Consider the following 15,480-nt stretch of genomic DNA (forward strand, 5'->3'; position numbering starts at 1 on the left):
TTTGACCGCATATCGTAACCGCCCGAGTGCTTGTGCAACTAAGTGCACATTATCAACGTCTTCTTTGTCATGTCATTGATTATGAAGATAAAGATCCACCATATGGCCCCTTAGAGTGATGAGGGACTGGGCTGCCTGAGAGCATTCGTTTCTTAGCCCTGAGCACAACGGAGGAGTCGACCAGCGCTGCACACATTTTACGATTCCTCCACTCCCCCCACCTCCTCCCACAACCCAGCGTCAACTGCAGCGAAACCAATATTTGGGGCCGAGTCAACCTTTGGGGATGCCCTATCCGGGTTACAAAGGTTGCAATTGAACCTTTGTCGCGGTATAAAGGAGCAGCAGGGCGCTATGCCACCCGTTTACTTCTACAAAAGAAGGTTCACTGTGCGTGAGTAAGTTACGTGCGTGTGTATCGCGTCACGCGTACGTGACCAAATATTGGCGTGCACCCAGAGAGGTCTATGGCATTTGAGCACAAAGACGTCTGGCCCCAGTGCGCGACATGTGTGGTGGGATTCAATCTCGGGGCCCCGGGGCTTCACAGAGCGGACACTCAAGGCGTGCATTTGCGTGTGGTGTGGGGGGGGGTTTAATGAAGCATCGATTCGTCAATAAATATCAATTGTTAATCTCAAGATGCTTTGCGTAGAGTTACGTGTTTAAGAATGTCTGCTTTCCCGGTCCGTATGTGTTGTGTGCGATGCGGGTTTGTGCCCCCCCCCCCCCCCCTCGAGCCGCCACATGCTGCTACTTTCTGCGCAATCAAAAATATATTTTTCAGCAATTCATTCAATAATGAGGAGGGAAAATGCTTTACGTGTTGTTTAGGCCTGTCGGCGATTAGTGTAGTGGTTAGCGCACTGCACTACAAACCTGGCAAACCCAGTTAGATTCTCCCTTAAGACCAATATCAGGCAGCGAATATTTGAGTGGGGGCCTCCCTTTCGTCGACTCAGCCTTATAAACATTAGCAATAGGGATACAGAGACGGCCGGGCATGGTGTTAGCCACCTATCCCCTCGTGTGCTGTGCCAGCCTTTATAGCTGATCGTGAACAGCACTCGCCCAAACAGTCTGTGAAGGCTATAGTGAGGATCTTTGTCAATAATTAATATAACTACTCGGCAATATTACCAAGCTCTACAGGACAGACACATTGGCCTTTGTTCCTTCATGAAGAACAGATGGATTTTGAGCATCGAAAAATTAAATGTTTATACAAACTAAAATTGGGTTCAGTCTGCCACGTATGTGTATGCTTAGCATTGCCTCACAAATTTTGTTTTCGTTATTAAAAGTTGTCCTTCAATTCGCATTTAGTATAAAACAAAACATTAATGCAAGTGACTCACACCCTGTGCATACTAGGAAACACTGAGAAACATTTAGTATCTTGTTTTTTAAATTACTGTAGTCCTGCATTTGTTTTACTTGTTTGATTGATGGGGTGTTCTGTGGTGCTTGATTACATGTTCCACTAGATGGATGCATATATGTAGAGAGTACCGCGATGCTAAAGCTCTGTTAATCGACAAACATTAATTAAATTTAATGTCAGCTTGTCTTGGGTGTGGTCATTAACCACCAACATGTCGTATATGTCACAAACTCATCATGTAATAATGGCGATACTGGACCGATGACTTCTAATTATGATGAAACCTGTATCCACTTGTCTTATTGTTCTAGTGGTGTCTAAATTAAACACATCAGCCTCGCCTGCCTTCAGCTGGTGACCATCGTGAGAATAGGCACAAGATTGGTGATGTCATCTTGCAATGCTTGCTGGGAATGATATTATGTGCTCCTGTTGAATACACTTTTTGCATGTGTATTATCAATATTGGGTTATGGCATCAAATAATTGTTGTCTTTGCGGGACAACTCTATATAAAATGAAACATAATCTTCACATTTTCTCACGTTAATTCTGTTCAGAAGTAATGTTTTTCCAAGTTACAGTCATTTAATTTTTGAGACGGGTTTTCTTGATGATGTTGACAGCGGTATTTCCAGTTTGTCCCTTTATTTACTTCGAGGCAGTCTTGATGCATTTGTTGTCGTTCGTCAGCATCGTCAGCCTTCACAGATCAATCAGGTTTTACCTCTTATCGTTGGATGTGATCGTCACTCATAAATCATCATCATCGTCGTAAATCACGGCCTGCATTATTGAAATTGCCTGAAGGCACAGAGATGGCCCTCGGTGTTGGCGAGACAGATGGAGCAGATGAGCAGATGGAGGTTGAGGCTTGGATATAGTTGCGTGTCTCCGTGGTCATGGGGGGCGACGGGGGGGTTTAGGCGAGACTCGTGGAGTCTTGTGACATATGACGTCGCTGCTGTTTGGCAATAACAATAGCACACCATGTGTTGGCTTCGGAAGAAGGTGCATCTATCAGACACGTGTCACTCGCATGTGTCGCTCTGGTTGCCACCTCTTGAGGTGAAAGAAAGAACGGGTCATATCGTGGAGCGAACAATATTTCACGCGACAGACTGGAGGAGTAGAGAACTACATTTGAACGCATTGTCACGAGCGGCGTAGCGTTACACAACTGACACAAACCTAAACTTTTAATGTCCCGGGGACAACTTATGGATTTCGCGGGACGGCTACCCACAAAAAATGTATGACGATCCTGGGAAAACCAGGACAGGTGGCAACCCTATTCATAGGCGATCTCAGAAATGCTGCGTGAGAGTGCTGGGAACATGACACTTGAACACGATTGGAAGGCAGCCTGAAGCACGCTGGCAGTGTTATTCGGGCAATGATCTTGTTCAGGTATTTATTGTTGAACATATTTGGGTTTGGTGATTAGACCTCATTTTGGATTGTCTAGCATGTACCACGGCTTGGAGAACATTTGAGTCCCATTTTTTAGATGCATTTAATGATTATAATAATCTACAGTCTACTGTGGGTTTCAAGTCCACCCCATACAATGTCATAGATGGGGGGAGATTTTGACCATACTTAACCACATCACTCCTATGGGGGTTTGTGAAGGATGAGCCCCCCCCCCCTATTTTTATCAGACCGTAGTTTTTAATGTTATTTGAAATCCCATGGTGTGTAAGGAAACATGAGCGCTGAAATACACGTGCTCAAGTTTGAATGGTCATATTTGACATGAACGCCATCACTCTTGCCATCTGTTGAGATTGATGCAGTTGCTTTGTCGGATAGTGTTTCAATCTCTCCCTCTCGGCGATGTCATTTACACGACATGTACAATGAGGGGGTGTGTTTCGCCGCTGTCGGGAGCTTTGGCTGCACGTCACGTATGCACTGATTGAAGCACCACGGCACAGACAGTTCCTGACCGTGAGTCGCTTGGGAAAGTACTACCTAGGTTTTCACGGTTGTGTCGTACGGCGCTCTGGTGATTCGGGTATTAATTAAACCGTGTTGTGAGATGAATTTACTTTGCACTCGCCTGAAGTTGCTGTGGTGAGGGCTTGTAATTAGAATACAACAATAATTCCCCTTCCCCATAAAAATACCATGATCTCCTGATCGTTGTCCCTTCATTAGTAGGGTAGTGAGCCCACATTTCTCCTTTCTCCTGCCCTGGGAGCACCAGGCCTCGGGCTTTCGTTCGTGGAATAAACGAAACAATTTGTATTTTATTTTGCCAGTTAAGGCCCACTGAGCTATGGAGCTCTTTTCCAGAAGCGACCTGGCTGTCACAAATGATAGCTCAACGAAATGGCTTATCACGCAGAAATGTATCGCAGCCAAATGCTCTTAAACGCATAAATATCTGTGCACCCCTCCCTTTTATTTTTATCGCTGGCGCTCTGTATCAGGCTCTTGTAAAAAACAATAATTGATTTCAGCGCTAAAAACGCGGCGGCCCAATTTCGGTTCACCCCCTCCCTGACCCCCCATTTTTTATCGACAACCTGTCCTGACCAGTGTGGTGAAGTATAGTCAAGCAACGCTATAACCAGCACAGTTTGGGGGGGACGCTTTCATCCAGCAGTGGCTTGACAAAGGGTTGTATTTTTATTTTATTCTCAGGCTTTCACAACCAAACATCATCAGATTCGTAATTGGTTTCTTTTGGGTCAGATCGTTTAGGTATAAAGTCAGAGCTGTAACCCTCCACCATCTGACAAAGCCACATAAATCAAGTTATGTGGGAAAGTCGACCAATTCGTGATCATTTTTTGCAAAACCGGTTATGTTGAAAATATTTTATACATATTCAATTACTTGCTTCTTTAACACGCCGTTTTGCTTAAAAACAGGATCAGTTAGCGCATTTGACCACCTGACAACTTTATTTGTTGTTGGGTAGTGGAGGAGTGTAGTTCTAATAAACGTCATAAAGTACTTACACAATCTATATTATTTAAACTGTATATTGTACTGCTCGATTGCATAATTATGCTTAATGTTATGCAACATTTAAGGACTTGATTTCCTGTTTTGTAAATCGTGTCCCCTGCATAAGGTATAGATAGGGCTGTTTCTGATCTTTCATCACATGCGGTTGTGTATTGTTTTTGCGACCCGCATCTCCCTTGAAAGAGAGACCTTTTTAGTGTCGTTGGGAGCTCATGTACAGCAACGTGTCCATCCACTGCTGGATGAGGGCCTCCCAATGCCGCGCGGATCGTGGGAGTTATTTTGACCATACTTCGCCATGCTGGTCAATTCCACGGGGGGGGGGGTGGGGGGGAGTTGGTGAATGTGGGGCAGCGTAGACGTGTGGAGCATAGTTACAGCAACGACTTTCGCTGCACTTTCGTCTGCTGCCCACAGCGTAGCTTCTCCGCAGCAGCAGCAGAAGCAGCAGCAGCAGAAGCAGAAGCAGCAGCAGAAGCAGCAGCAGCAGCATCAGAAGCAGCTAGTAGCGCCCCGCTGCTGCTGCTGCTGCGTGCCTTGCGATATACCTATCCAAGCGCTATTCAGGTTTCACCGCGCTTAGCTTCCGAGTTTTGATGCGATCAGAGGCCGCCGCCGCCACGCCAGGTGATTTTTTTTTTAAATCATCGACTAAGTGGGCTATCAACTGACTCAAAATGAAAGGTTTTGTGAGATTGAAAGATCGGTTGGCGTTCTCTTTTTTTCCAGGACCCTCCAACGTCCGTGTCGTTAGGCCTGAGAATGGAGGAGATGATTTTCAACCTCGCCGACACGCACTTATTCTTCAACGACTTAGAGGTGAGTCCGCGCGTGTGTTACGCCCTGTGGAAAATCCACAGATAACCTTTTAAGATGTGTATCTGTTTGTTTTTCTTTCATATTTAATTTATTTTCAGTGGCCTGAAAGCATTCCTCAGCGGATTATGAATCCAGAAGATGGGTCCATATGTCCTGAAAAAAACCCCCCACTGCTGCTCAATTAAGTTTGCGGACTACAATAACGTGGCTTGTTGAAAGTTTTTTTGATGATCGATCAAAGTCATTGTGATTTCCCAGCTCAACTGAGCATTGAGGTTGTTATTCATCTCCTGTTTACAGAGTCTGTGGTGTAAATTCCTGATTCCTATGGTGGGGGCGAGTTTATACATAGAACGACCAATGTTTACTTGCCAACAAATTGGTGGTAGTGGTCCTGATCACTAAAAGGCAGGGTCGGTGGGGGTGACGACTCCTGGGTCGGTTGCAATAGCGTCGTTCATAATGAATTGCAACCGCAATGTAACTTGCAATTTCACCTAACAATGCGTGGGTCTGATTTCAAGGTCACGATGAAATGCAGGAATTTTTTATTTTGCGGGGAATTTAGCGGCAGCCTCTAGCGGCTGGAGGGGTCACTAGAACCCATTACATGCAACACATACGTATAAAATAACGTGGGTTCTTATAAACGCAATTCAAGGTATGCATCTAGCTTTAATTATTATCGATGGGAACTGATGCCGATTCACACCCCCACTGGTCCAAATGATACATTACCTGGATGTATTTTTGTACTTGTATTTAACATTAAAATAATAACTTGGGGTTGTTTTTCTACAGCCAAAGGTTTTGGTAAATTTGTACAGAAATAAGTAAACATTTTTATGTTTTATTTAAATCTCACATAAAATATTCATGCAAGTCCATGATGCTTTAAACTTCTTTTGATAAATCCATTGTGTCAGACTCTTCAGGTGTGCTTTGTTAGGAGTGTTTGCACCCTGCCAACCATCATCTTGTAATGTTACAGTTTAAAACTAGCTTATTGAACAATGTGGAGTGGTTCCACAGTGATTTGTGCACTGTTATAAACCCGGGCCATGGTGAATATCAGTGGTGAGTAATGTCTAAATTAGTCTTTTCCCAGCCCTTTACCAACCCACATTGACCAGCATGGTAAAGTACGTTCAAGCAACCTTTCCGATTGACGTGGTGTTGGGAGGCCTTATTCCAGAAGTGGATTGATAGTGGCTGTAAATTAGTATTATTATAATTAAAAATAAATCATGTTAATGGGGGAGCTTCAAAGGTCAAATAAAAATTCTGTGGAACAGTGACTGAACAGTCAATGACCTTACCGAGATGTTATTAGACGTACTGGTCTTAATTTTCTTATGGGCTTTTTTTTTACATCAGCATTTAAGTATAATTGGATTGATGGAATGGTGGCACAGCGTTTGGTGCGCTACACTATGTACACAATGACCTGAATCAGATTCACAGCCACAGCCGACATCAGTGGCAGGGTGTTATTTGAACCAGTCCAGGCGCTTCGCCCCCACCAACACCCTCCACCAACCCACGTGGCCAGCATGGTGATGTATGGTCGGACAACCCCCAAGTACAGGCAGCATGTTACAAAAAAAGTTTCTTTTATACGGTTGATTGATAAGGGAGAGTATGTAACCTTGTATACAATGCTATAATGCGCTCTAGGTTTAGTGGCTATAATGCGCACAAGAGATTTGGGTGGACTTAATCCTAACAAAAGGATCATTCTGCTTAAGATTAAATGAAACCGATCATTGTTACTAACGTACGCCTTATATTTGTATGCTCTTTTTAATGTTGTTAGCTTAGTCTTGCAGCTTCAGCCAAACATGTGACAAATATGACTGCAAGTGCAATCTACGAGCTTACTGCATGGTATGTAAATAATATCTATTTTTTGTATGTCGAACATATATGTTCACATATTATCTTATTTATAGTTATAGAGTGCCTTAGCTCAAGGCGTCGTACAAAGCGGTAACAAAATTCGAGTGCATTAGATGGCAAGCGGCGGGCAAAGGGCTAAGGAACGAGCGACCGTAACAGAGGGCACATGGTGGGGGTCACGAAAGGGCTGCAGGGGAGGGATGGGATGGAGTGGAGGGGCGAGGGGAGGGAAGAGGAAGGGAAATGGGGCAATGGAGAAGCGTTTGCTTCCTTTGTTTTGTAACCCATTAAGTATAATACAGTCTATGGCTAATGCATACTAGACTTTAATTCTAGATTTGAAGCTTTCGTGACTGCAAGGATTCATATTCTTAGGTTTTTTCGGTAAAGTCACGTACTAGACTTGTCAAATGCTACCACAGTCGACAACAATGAGCCATGCACACTGATGGTTGAAGGCGTTTCCAGCTCCTGCCATCTCTCATGATATCGCAATGCAACAACCATCTAGCTCCTGCGCACCAGCTGATGTCATCACTCCATCACCAGAGGACGACACATCGGAAGTGTTCCCGCCTCCTGTGGCTGTCACTGCATCATTAGTCTCAACCACCGGTCATCATCCCGTCTAGCGATGTTTCGCCAAAGCATACTTACTATTATTTACAGTCAACATTATTATCGTTGACAGTCAATATAGGCACCGTGGTGACAAGATTTGAATTTTCTCACCTAGTCTGAAAGAGGTCTTGGGTTCGATCCCGACCTTGATGCCTGTATACTTGCAGTTTGCATGTTCTCCCCGTGGTCGTGTGAATTTTTCTCTGGGTTCTCTGGTTTCTCCCTCCACATTTAGAAGCATGTGGTTAAAGTATTAGGCTGCTATACATTTCCACATGTTAAGCTGTTTTGTTGAACTATCATTTGTGGCCAGGTCACTTCTTACAAAGGGCTATACAGCTCGGTGAGCCTTACCTGATCAAATAAAAATTTAACTTTTTTTGTATGTATGTTGCACTTCTTTTGCACCGTACGTATCCAACCGTGCTAATCGGAGGTGTAAATCCAAGCTAGCTGCTTGTGCACTTACCAGCTTTTGTTCTGTTTTCTTTGTCATTGTCCATTTCTTTTTTCCATGTGTCCATAGCAGGGTCAAAAAGCCCTGCCTAATGCTACCATACCAAATTTGAGTAACCCTTAAGCAATGCATGTAATATTCACCCCATCCCTACCATTGTATGAATTGTGACAATTTCGGATTGTGATTTGATTCATTGTCTTTTTACCGTCTTGTTTGCTTCATTAACCAAAACGGAACATTCATAAATCATGTATATTTCATGCTTACACGCGTGATTTATAGTACGTATTGTGACTGGAAGAATTGATCTTTATCGGTGATTTGATGAATCCCTTACATGCCTGCTTTTTTTAGACCTCAACTGTCCCCTTCTCGTAAACGTTTCGTGTGTATGAGAGTCAAATCGTAGTGAAACCGCAAGGCTTTGACACTCAGTGTCCAGCACGTCACATCACATTGTGTATGTGACGTGGGTTATTTGTGGTTTTATCGAAAGCCTTGTCCAAATGGGCAGTCACCGTGTAAGGGCCGATGATCACACCCTATTAACATTGCCCCTCTTCTTGCTTTTAAAAACAAATGAAAGTTCACATTCAGGATGACGCCATTTCGCGACAACAATTTGGTTATACTTCCTTCGAACTGTTATGAATAATTGCAAAAACAGCCAGAAAATTAATTGATAATAGTGTGCAGCCCTTTGTTTATCGACTGCTGGATGAAGGGTTTTGTTTCCAAGCTGTGTCGGTTATGGGGTGTGGTTGACCATACTTTACCACGCTGGTCATTGCAGTTCGGTGAAAGTGGGGATCAGCAGCACTTCACCACGGGAGCATAGAATGTGTTGCACTACCTCTGCTGACTGCCACGCTGCTGCCCATGACAACCTGGCGTGCATAGTGGTCACCCTCCCAAGTGCCGTCCAGGCTCAAACCTGCTTAGCTTCCAGGATCTCACGAGGTCAAGCGTATTCTGAGTGGTTTGGTTTGAGCTATATATAAACACACACACACAGAACCTTGAATAACTGAAATGTATTTGGTTCTCAGGTTTCTGTTTATCTTTTATAAATATGACCGTCGTGAAAGCTTATTGTGTAATAGTTCTTTTATGATGCTTACCTTGCGTGCGTTCTTGGTAACCACACACAATGGGAGAGGTTCACTGACCTAAAAAAAAATGTTAAAAGCCACTCACGCTTTTAAATGTATTTGCAGAACCTAACCTTTAAGTCCAGCAACCGTCGCAGAATCTGATATTACAAATCCCTGCAGCAGGAATGTTTAAATTGGTATTAGATTGTCATTTACAATTCAGATTTGTAATTCATCGCCAAAGAGCGCTCACATTTGTTTCATTAAACCGACGTGAATGTGGCACATTGCTCAGGAAATCCAAATAAAATTGAGCCAATGTTTTCCACTCTCGCCGTGGAGATTGCCGCGACTCGATGATTGATGCAGAAGACTTAAACACTGCCATGCGGGCCGCCCCCACCGCTCCACCAAAAGACACGCGGAATTGATTACGTCTGAGCGTGGCGGCCACTTCAGCGGGCCGGCGGTGCTCCCCCTGCGGACGCCGCGCTCGGTGGAGTCCGATTGAGACGCCGCTTATCGTTGTGGCTGGCGCGGAGCCAGCGCGGTGACGTAGCGCGACAGCCTTCGCCGTGTCCCCCCTGCCCCCCCCTGCCCCCCCCCCTGCCCCCCCCCTGCCCCCTGCAGTTCATTAATCAAAATGTCCATTTCCATTACGCTTCTTCTCAGAGGCACCGGGTCCACGGTTTCCACGCGTTGCAGTCGTGGAACTCGCAGAGCGGAGTGGAATTCTTGTCCTTTGCATGTTGAGCCATGAGAGGTGTTTTACACTTGGTTGTTAAATATTTGTAAAGTTAACTTTTTTTTAAAACAATTCCTTCCAAGCACCGTTTGATATTACGCCTTTTTTTAAATATGTAGTCTTATTTTCGAGGGCGCAAGCACCATGTAAAAGGCTCATGAAGGTGTGGATTATAAGAATTATATTGTCTTTATGAACATAAGTGAGTTAACTAAAGGGTTTCTATTCACTGATACGTTTAGTGTTTTATCTTGCATATGTGCATATGCATGAGTTTTACTAATCGAAATATGCATAATATATACAGCTGCGACCAGAAATATTGCAGGACATTTGACATTTGTGAGCGGGTTAAGTTATTTCAGTAGAACAAGTACACAGTTGTATTGTCTTGTAGTGGTACATGCTACAAACCCAATAGGTTATTTATTGAATGTTCTACTTAAGAGTTCTGTAGGTTATTCTGCGTAAGTCGTTGCGTCCTCCCACCTTGTCATTAAGTGAATTGCCACAAATTCTGGGTCGCAATGCAATTCGATTGAGGTTGAAGTAGTGGCTGGAGGGGTCCCGCAAACCCATTGCACGTCACACATACGTAACGAAGCGAGGCTTCATTTCACCCACTCGCTAATGCTCGGTATAACATTGAGCTTGTCCATATTGAGCCTGAATGAGAACACCCCCCCCCCCCCCACACAAGGAGCGGTCTGCAGCTCAACTTGTCAGGAGAAGGAGGGTGGCCGGCCGAGACAATGCCAGTGCCCTTCAGCGGTGCCCCCCTGTCCCCCTGCCTTGACCCTGTATTTCAGCACACGGTCAATTAGCGCGCTGACAGCTCAGAGGGGCGGGCGCGAAGGCTAGAAAGGTGGGTCTCCTGGGTCACTGGCTAGGTGAGGGTTCCAGCGCCGCTGTGGGAAGAGCTGGGTCCCACGGGCTCAGCTGCGTGGCCGCGAGCCACAAATGCCTTGCGCGAGTGTGAAAACCGCGGCACTGGGAAAAAAAGGGTGCCGTTTGCGATGACCTTTTTTTTGCTTGTGCGCGCTGCGACCTTCTCCCACAATGGGAGCTTGTGTTGATCTCGGTGGCGGCGGCGGTGGCGGCGATCGTTTTCACGTACGCGGTAGCCAGCCATTCTCTGCCAAGATTTTGTCACTATATGGGAGACATTGCACGTGCAGATGTGTACGGTGTTGTGCTGTGCGTGACTTTTGGCAATTTCTTCAACTCGGACAATTCATATTGCGCTCGATAACAGACGATGTTTACGGGCTATCATGGAATGTTACGTTAGATATTTGTGGTATTGTTAACCACGGTGATTCTTAAGCTAATTGTGTATCTATTGACCATCTCTTGTCGCCCTTGTTTTATCGTGCCCTATGAAGCGTTTGGTATATAAAAAAAACCTCACCTCGTCTGTGCGTATGCTGCTGGCACCGAATCTGCTTTTATAAACACTTGAGGGGTGTTGAGTGCCTCATTAATTGGATTGTGCTGCCTTTTCCACTGGAAACAATGCAAGGGGCTTGTGCTCCTTCCCTCAAGGAGTTCAGTGCCCAAATATTCCCGACGCAGCCTCGGCAGTGATCATGAGTTGGCTTGTGCACAACCACCACATAGTTCTTTCCTCATGTGACTTTTTTTTTTAACAAGGTGTGATTTTTTTTTTGCCATTATTTAGAGTTCTCAATGTGAACAGTGTGTCTACGTGCATGGAGTAAATGTTGCAGACTTGGGAAAGAAGATGGTCGCCCTCATTGGCTAAAAAGGTAGAGGGTTGGACTTCAGAAGCTGTGCGAACATCCATTGCCACAAATTAATATCGTTAAGTTTTCCCTCCCTTTTTCCTTTCATTAAAAAGAAAACACGAAAAACTGTAGCTTAAAAATTATTGGAGAGCATTGTATCAGGAATCCAGTGAATGTGTTCCTATTGTCAGTGAAATGGAACCTTACATCTCTTCCAAAGTCCTGTAGCTTTGGCTTGGCAGCTGCCTTTCTACGCATTGGCAGATGATACTTTGTGAGTAAAAGGGTAAAGATGCGTTCCTGAAATCTTTGCTCACGACACTGCTGTCCGAATGGCCTCCACTGGAGGTGATTTTGGCCTACTCTTCCACTTTGACGAGACGTCTTGGAAGAGGTGTTAGACTCCACACTTTGCCCCCAATTGACTGTGGCATTGCCATTTACACCGCTTGGTGGATGGAGGTGGGTGGTTTAAAAAACAAAACTTTCCGCATTGTTGTAAACTGCTGCATCGCACCGGGAGACCGATTCGGCGACCTCCAGATGCGCAAGTGTCCACGGCTACCACCGCGGTGGCGGCGACATCGCAGGACACTTGCCAGTACCTGCCGTCGAACACCTGTCCTTGTCGGAATGCTTCTTTGTGCCAGGGCTGTGTGTGGTTTGCACTCAAATTAGCTTGGCTCTGGGAACATTTGCCTCCGTGCTCAGCACTGCAGGACTAGAAATGCAGGCCGAAACCCCCCCCCCTCCCCTCTGTCATACTTGTTTGAGTCCGTCGGAAGTGCGAGGCGAGGCGGTTGCGTTGTCTCTGCGTAAAAACGTTGGCTCCCCGGCGCCAACTTTACCTGTTTGATTATGCGGCTGTTTAAATTCACCGTAACTGTTGGCGAGTCGATTAGTGGAACTTGGGAGATTTAAAATGATCCAGCTCTCTGGGCGTCCCTTCGCCCAGCGGCGTAAGAACTTGTTTTGTTGCTCATTTGGTTCGATCAGTAAATCTGTCCCAGCCCTAACGTCACTTTGAATAGCATTGTGGGCGTGTGGTGTATGGTCCTGCTTTGGTTTGTGCTTTTGCATGCAATTTACGTAGGATTTGAATGTCAGAACGTTTGGATCCAGCAGCTGTTCATTGGTTAATGTTTATGTTTAGTTGTGTTTACATGCGGTATTTTTTGTTAAATAATGAAATATGGTACGTGTTTGTTTATTTATAAATATATGTATAGTATGCATGCATAAACTACTGCTCTAAACAATGGCCATTGCCCAGAATATTAGTTTATCAAATATATTTTGTTTAACCAGGTGAGAACTCAAGATACTGAGATAGTCTAATTTATAAGAATAATCTGGGTAATTAAAATTACAAAATTCTAGATTTGAAGCTTTCGTGACTGCAAGGATTCATATTCTTAGGTTTTTTCGGTAAAGTCACGTAGGTAAAAAAATTAAATTTAAATTAATAAAAGTAAAATAAGTGGTATCTCTTGAAATCTCTCATTTACTTGATACAGCTGTCGTGCTGTGACGGTTCCACCTGAAGACGGAAGCTTGTGTTGCCTCCGAAACGTCGTGATTTTTATTTTATTGTTATTTTTATTTTACTTTTATTAATTTTAATTTTTTTACCTACGTGACTTTACCGAAAAAACCTAAAAATTACAAAAGAAATAATGTTAGTACAGCAATGGAGCAAATAGAAAATCGTCACAAAATCAAGTGACACGTGAGAAATCGAGCATATCGCACAAACATAAGTCGGTATTCAACATTTAATTCTCCACAGCGGATGTCGGCAGAGTGTTAATGACGACATGGGCAAATTCCTGTCAGGCTTGAGCACGGTAACGGCAACACTCCTGGGAAACTAAAGCAAACTGGCTCCTGGTCAATCTTTTCCTGAAGTCTGTCGTTAGTGTCTTTGTCTCTGTGGGATGACCATTGTCAAATGAACGGACAAATACATTTGTTGAGAGAGGGAAACCATCCATACTGAGCTTATATCCCTTTTGGCATTATCAGAATATCAGAATGTACCCGAGTTCACTCGCCAACAGTCTGGGCTAAAGAACACAGCCTTTGACTCGGTGGCACGATGCTAACGCACAACCGCAAGCCCACTCTTGTGTAGCACAACGCCGCGTGGAAAAATCCCAATTAAGCGTGTGGCAAACAACAACAGCAGCAACGTTACGAAACGTGTTTTTTGAGCAGCACAAAGTTAAAACTGCCAGCCCCCCTCCACGCAGGCTGCGGACGAACACGCGTGAGAGAGCGCGTGCCAGCACGTTGCGTGTTTAATTGCGAGCTCAGCGGCCGGCGGACACAGCGGAGCGCAAGCACTCCGCTGCACTTGCGTGTTGTTGTTTTAATATCCCGAGAGCAGTGTTTTCGTTGGGTTATCTTGCAACACGTCAGGAAATAAAATACCGTGGGCATTCAGAAGTTTGGTATGCGAAGCGCTAGTACCATTGCCAGCAAATTAACATTTTCTGTGGAGCGTGGCGCGATACAATCGCACACTTTTCCTTTATGTCTGTGCCGGCTTCCTTAAACTCACAATATAACCATAAGTTGTCAATAGGCATTAACGCGCGTACATGTTCGCATTAGCCCCTGGCTTCTTTGATAATGGCTATAATTATTGGGGCAGACTTTGCGGAACCTGCATTTCATTTTCGGAACACGGCAATCCTGCATTTAGCAGATTTCAGGGGCTCGCCTGAGCTCCTGTGTTGTAATGGAGAGCGACAGCACTCCGTTCTCATTATTTACTTTCGGACTCGCCAAGTGAAGTTGTGGTCCTGTTTGGCCAAACGTGTGCAGTTGGTCATACGTTTTGAAATCCGGAGTCTCTAGTGATTACCGTTGTCGGAAGTGTTCCCTGGGAGCCTGTAACTCAGCAGGTAATGGGCGCAGACAAGCACAGGAAGCACCAAATAAGGGCTCTTTCGAACCTGTAATCACGCCGCAGGTCCTTTTATTTTAAGCACAGAGGGGGGGCAGTTTTCAAAATTAGGTACATGCCTTGCTGTCGTGCGTCTTGAGAATTTATTGAGACTATGAACGGTTATGCTCCCAGTAAACATGCAACGTTGGGGCAACGTTGGCGCAACATTCCATGTTTACTGGGTTGTTATTTCAGCAAATTAATTTAGTTCAGAACTGCAAGGAGCCTTGCACGCATGAAATGCATGTTAAAGCTTTTGCTGTAACGTGCAAAACTATTTTACGTACATATTTTGGTTTGGAATATGACCTGAGTGTCATCCTTCTTCTTGTGCGAAGATGACGGAGAGGTAAACATACATTACGAATCTTATTCGATGTTTTTGATTGTGTTGTATGTTCACCTTTAAGGTACTGTATCCATTCCCAGTCTGTTTATGTTTGAATGTGCTCTTCCCCCTTAAAAAAAATACGACGGTCCCCAATAGATTTAATCAAAATACGTCTGTTTTGCAAAGTACCCGCATGCAAATGCAACCACCACTGGGTTTTTTCAAACCAGCTGAATCAACAGTGAGATCCTGAACCAAAATTCTTGTCTCTATATCAGTCCAATGTTTAAAGATGTCGTATATAACGTGAAGCTATATTATTTTAGTCAATAATGTACATCGAGGCTTCAAAATGGCTGCCAGCCAAACTATGTCTAGCGATACAATGCATGCATAACATGCCATAATAGACCAGGATGAAAACCATAACGACTGTAGGTTTGT

The 15,480-nt window shown here is 44.5% G+C and overlaps 1 protein-coding gene across 18 annotated transcripts in view; it reads left to right on the forward strand.

Moving 5' to 3' along the window:
* The window catches only part of LOC144935803 (protein phosphatase EYA1-like), a 146,427-nt gene that overhangs the window by 117,764 nt on the left and 13,183 nt on the right, over positions 1 to 15,480 (forward strand). For all 18 annotated transcript variants that reach the window (XM_078862562.1, XM_078862565.1, XM_078862571.1 and 15 more), the window contains one exon: positions 5,096 to 5,185. In XM_078862562.1, coding sequence (XP_078718688.1) covers positions 5,096 to 5,185 — 90 coding nt within the window. The remainder of the gene's footprint in view (positions 1 to 5,095; positions 5,186 to 15,480) is intronic.

This window comes from Lampetra fluviatilis, chromosome 14 (genome assembly GCF_964198595.1).
Source record: "Lampetra fluviatilis chromosome 14, kcLamFluv1.1, whole genome shotgun sequence".
Classification (NCBI taxonomy): Eukaryota; Metazoa; Chordata; class Hyperoartia; order Petromyzontiformes; family Petromyzontidae; genus Lampetra; species Lampetra fluviatilis.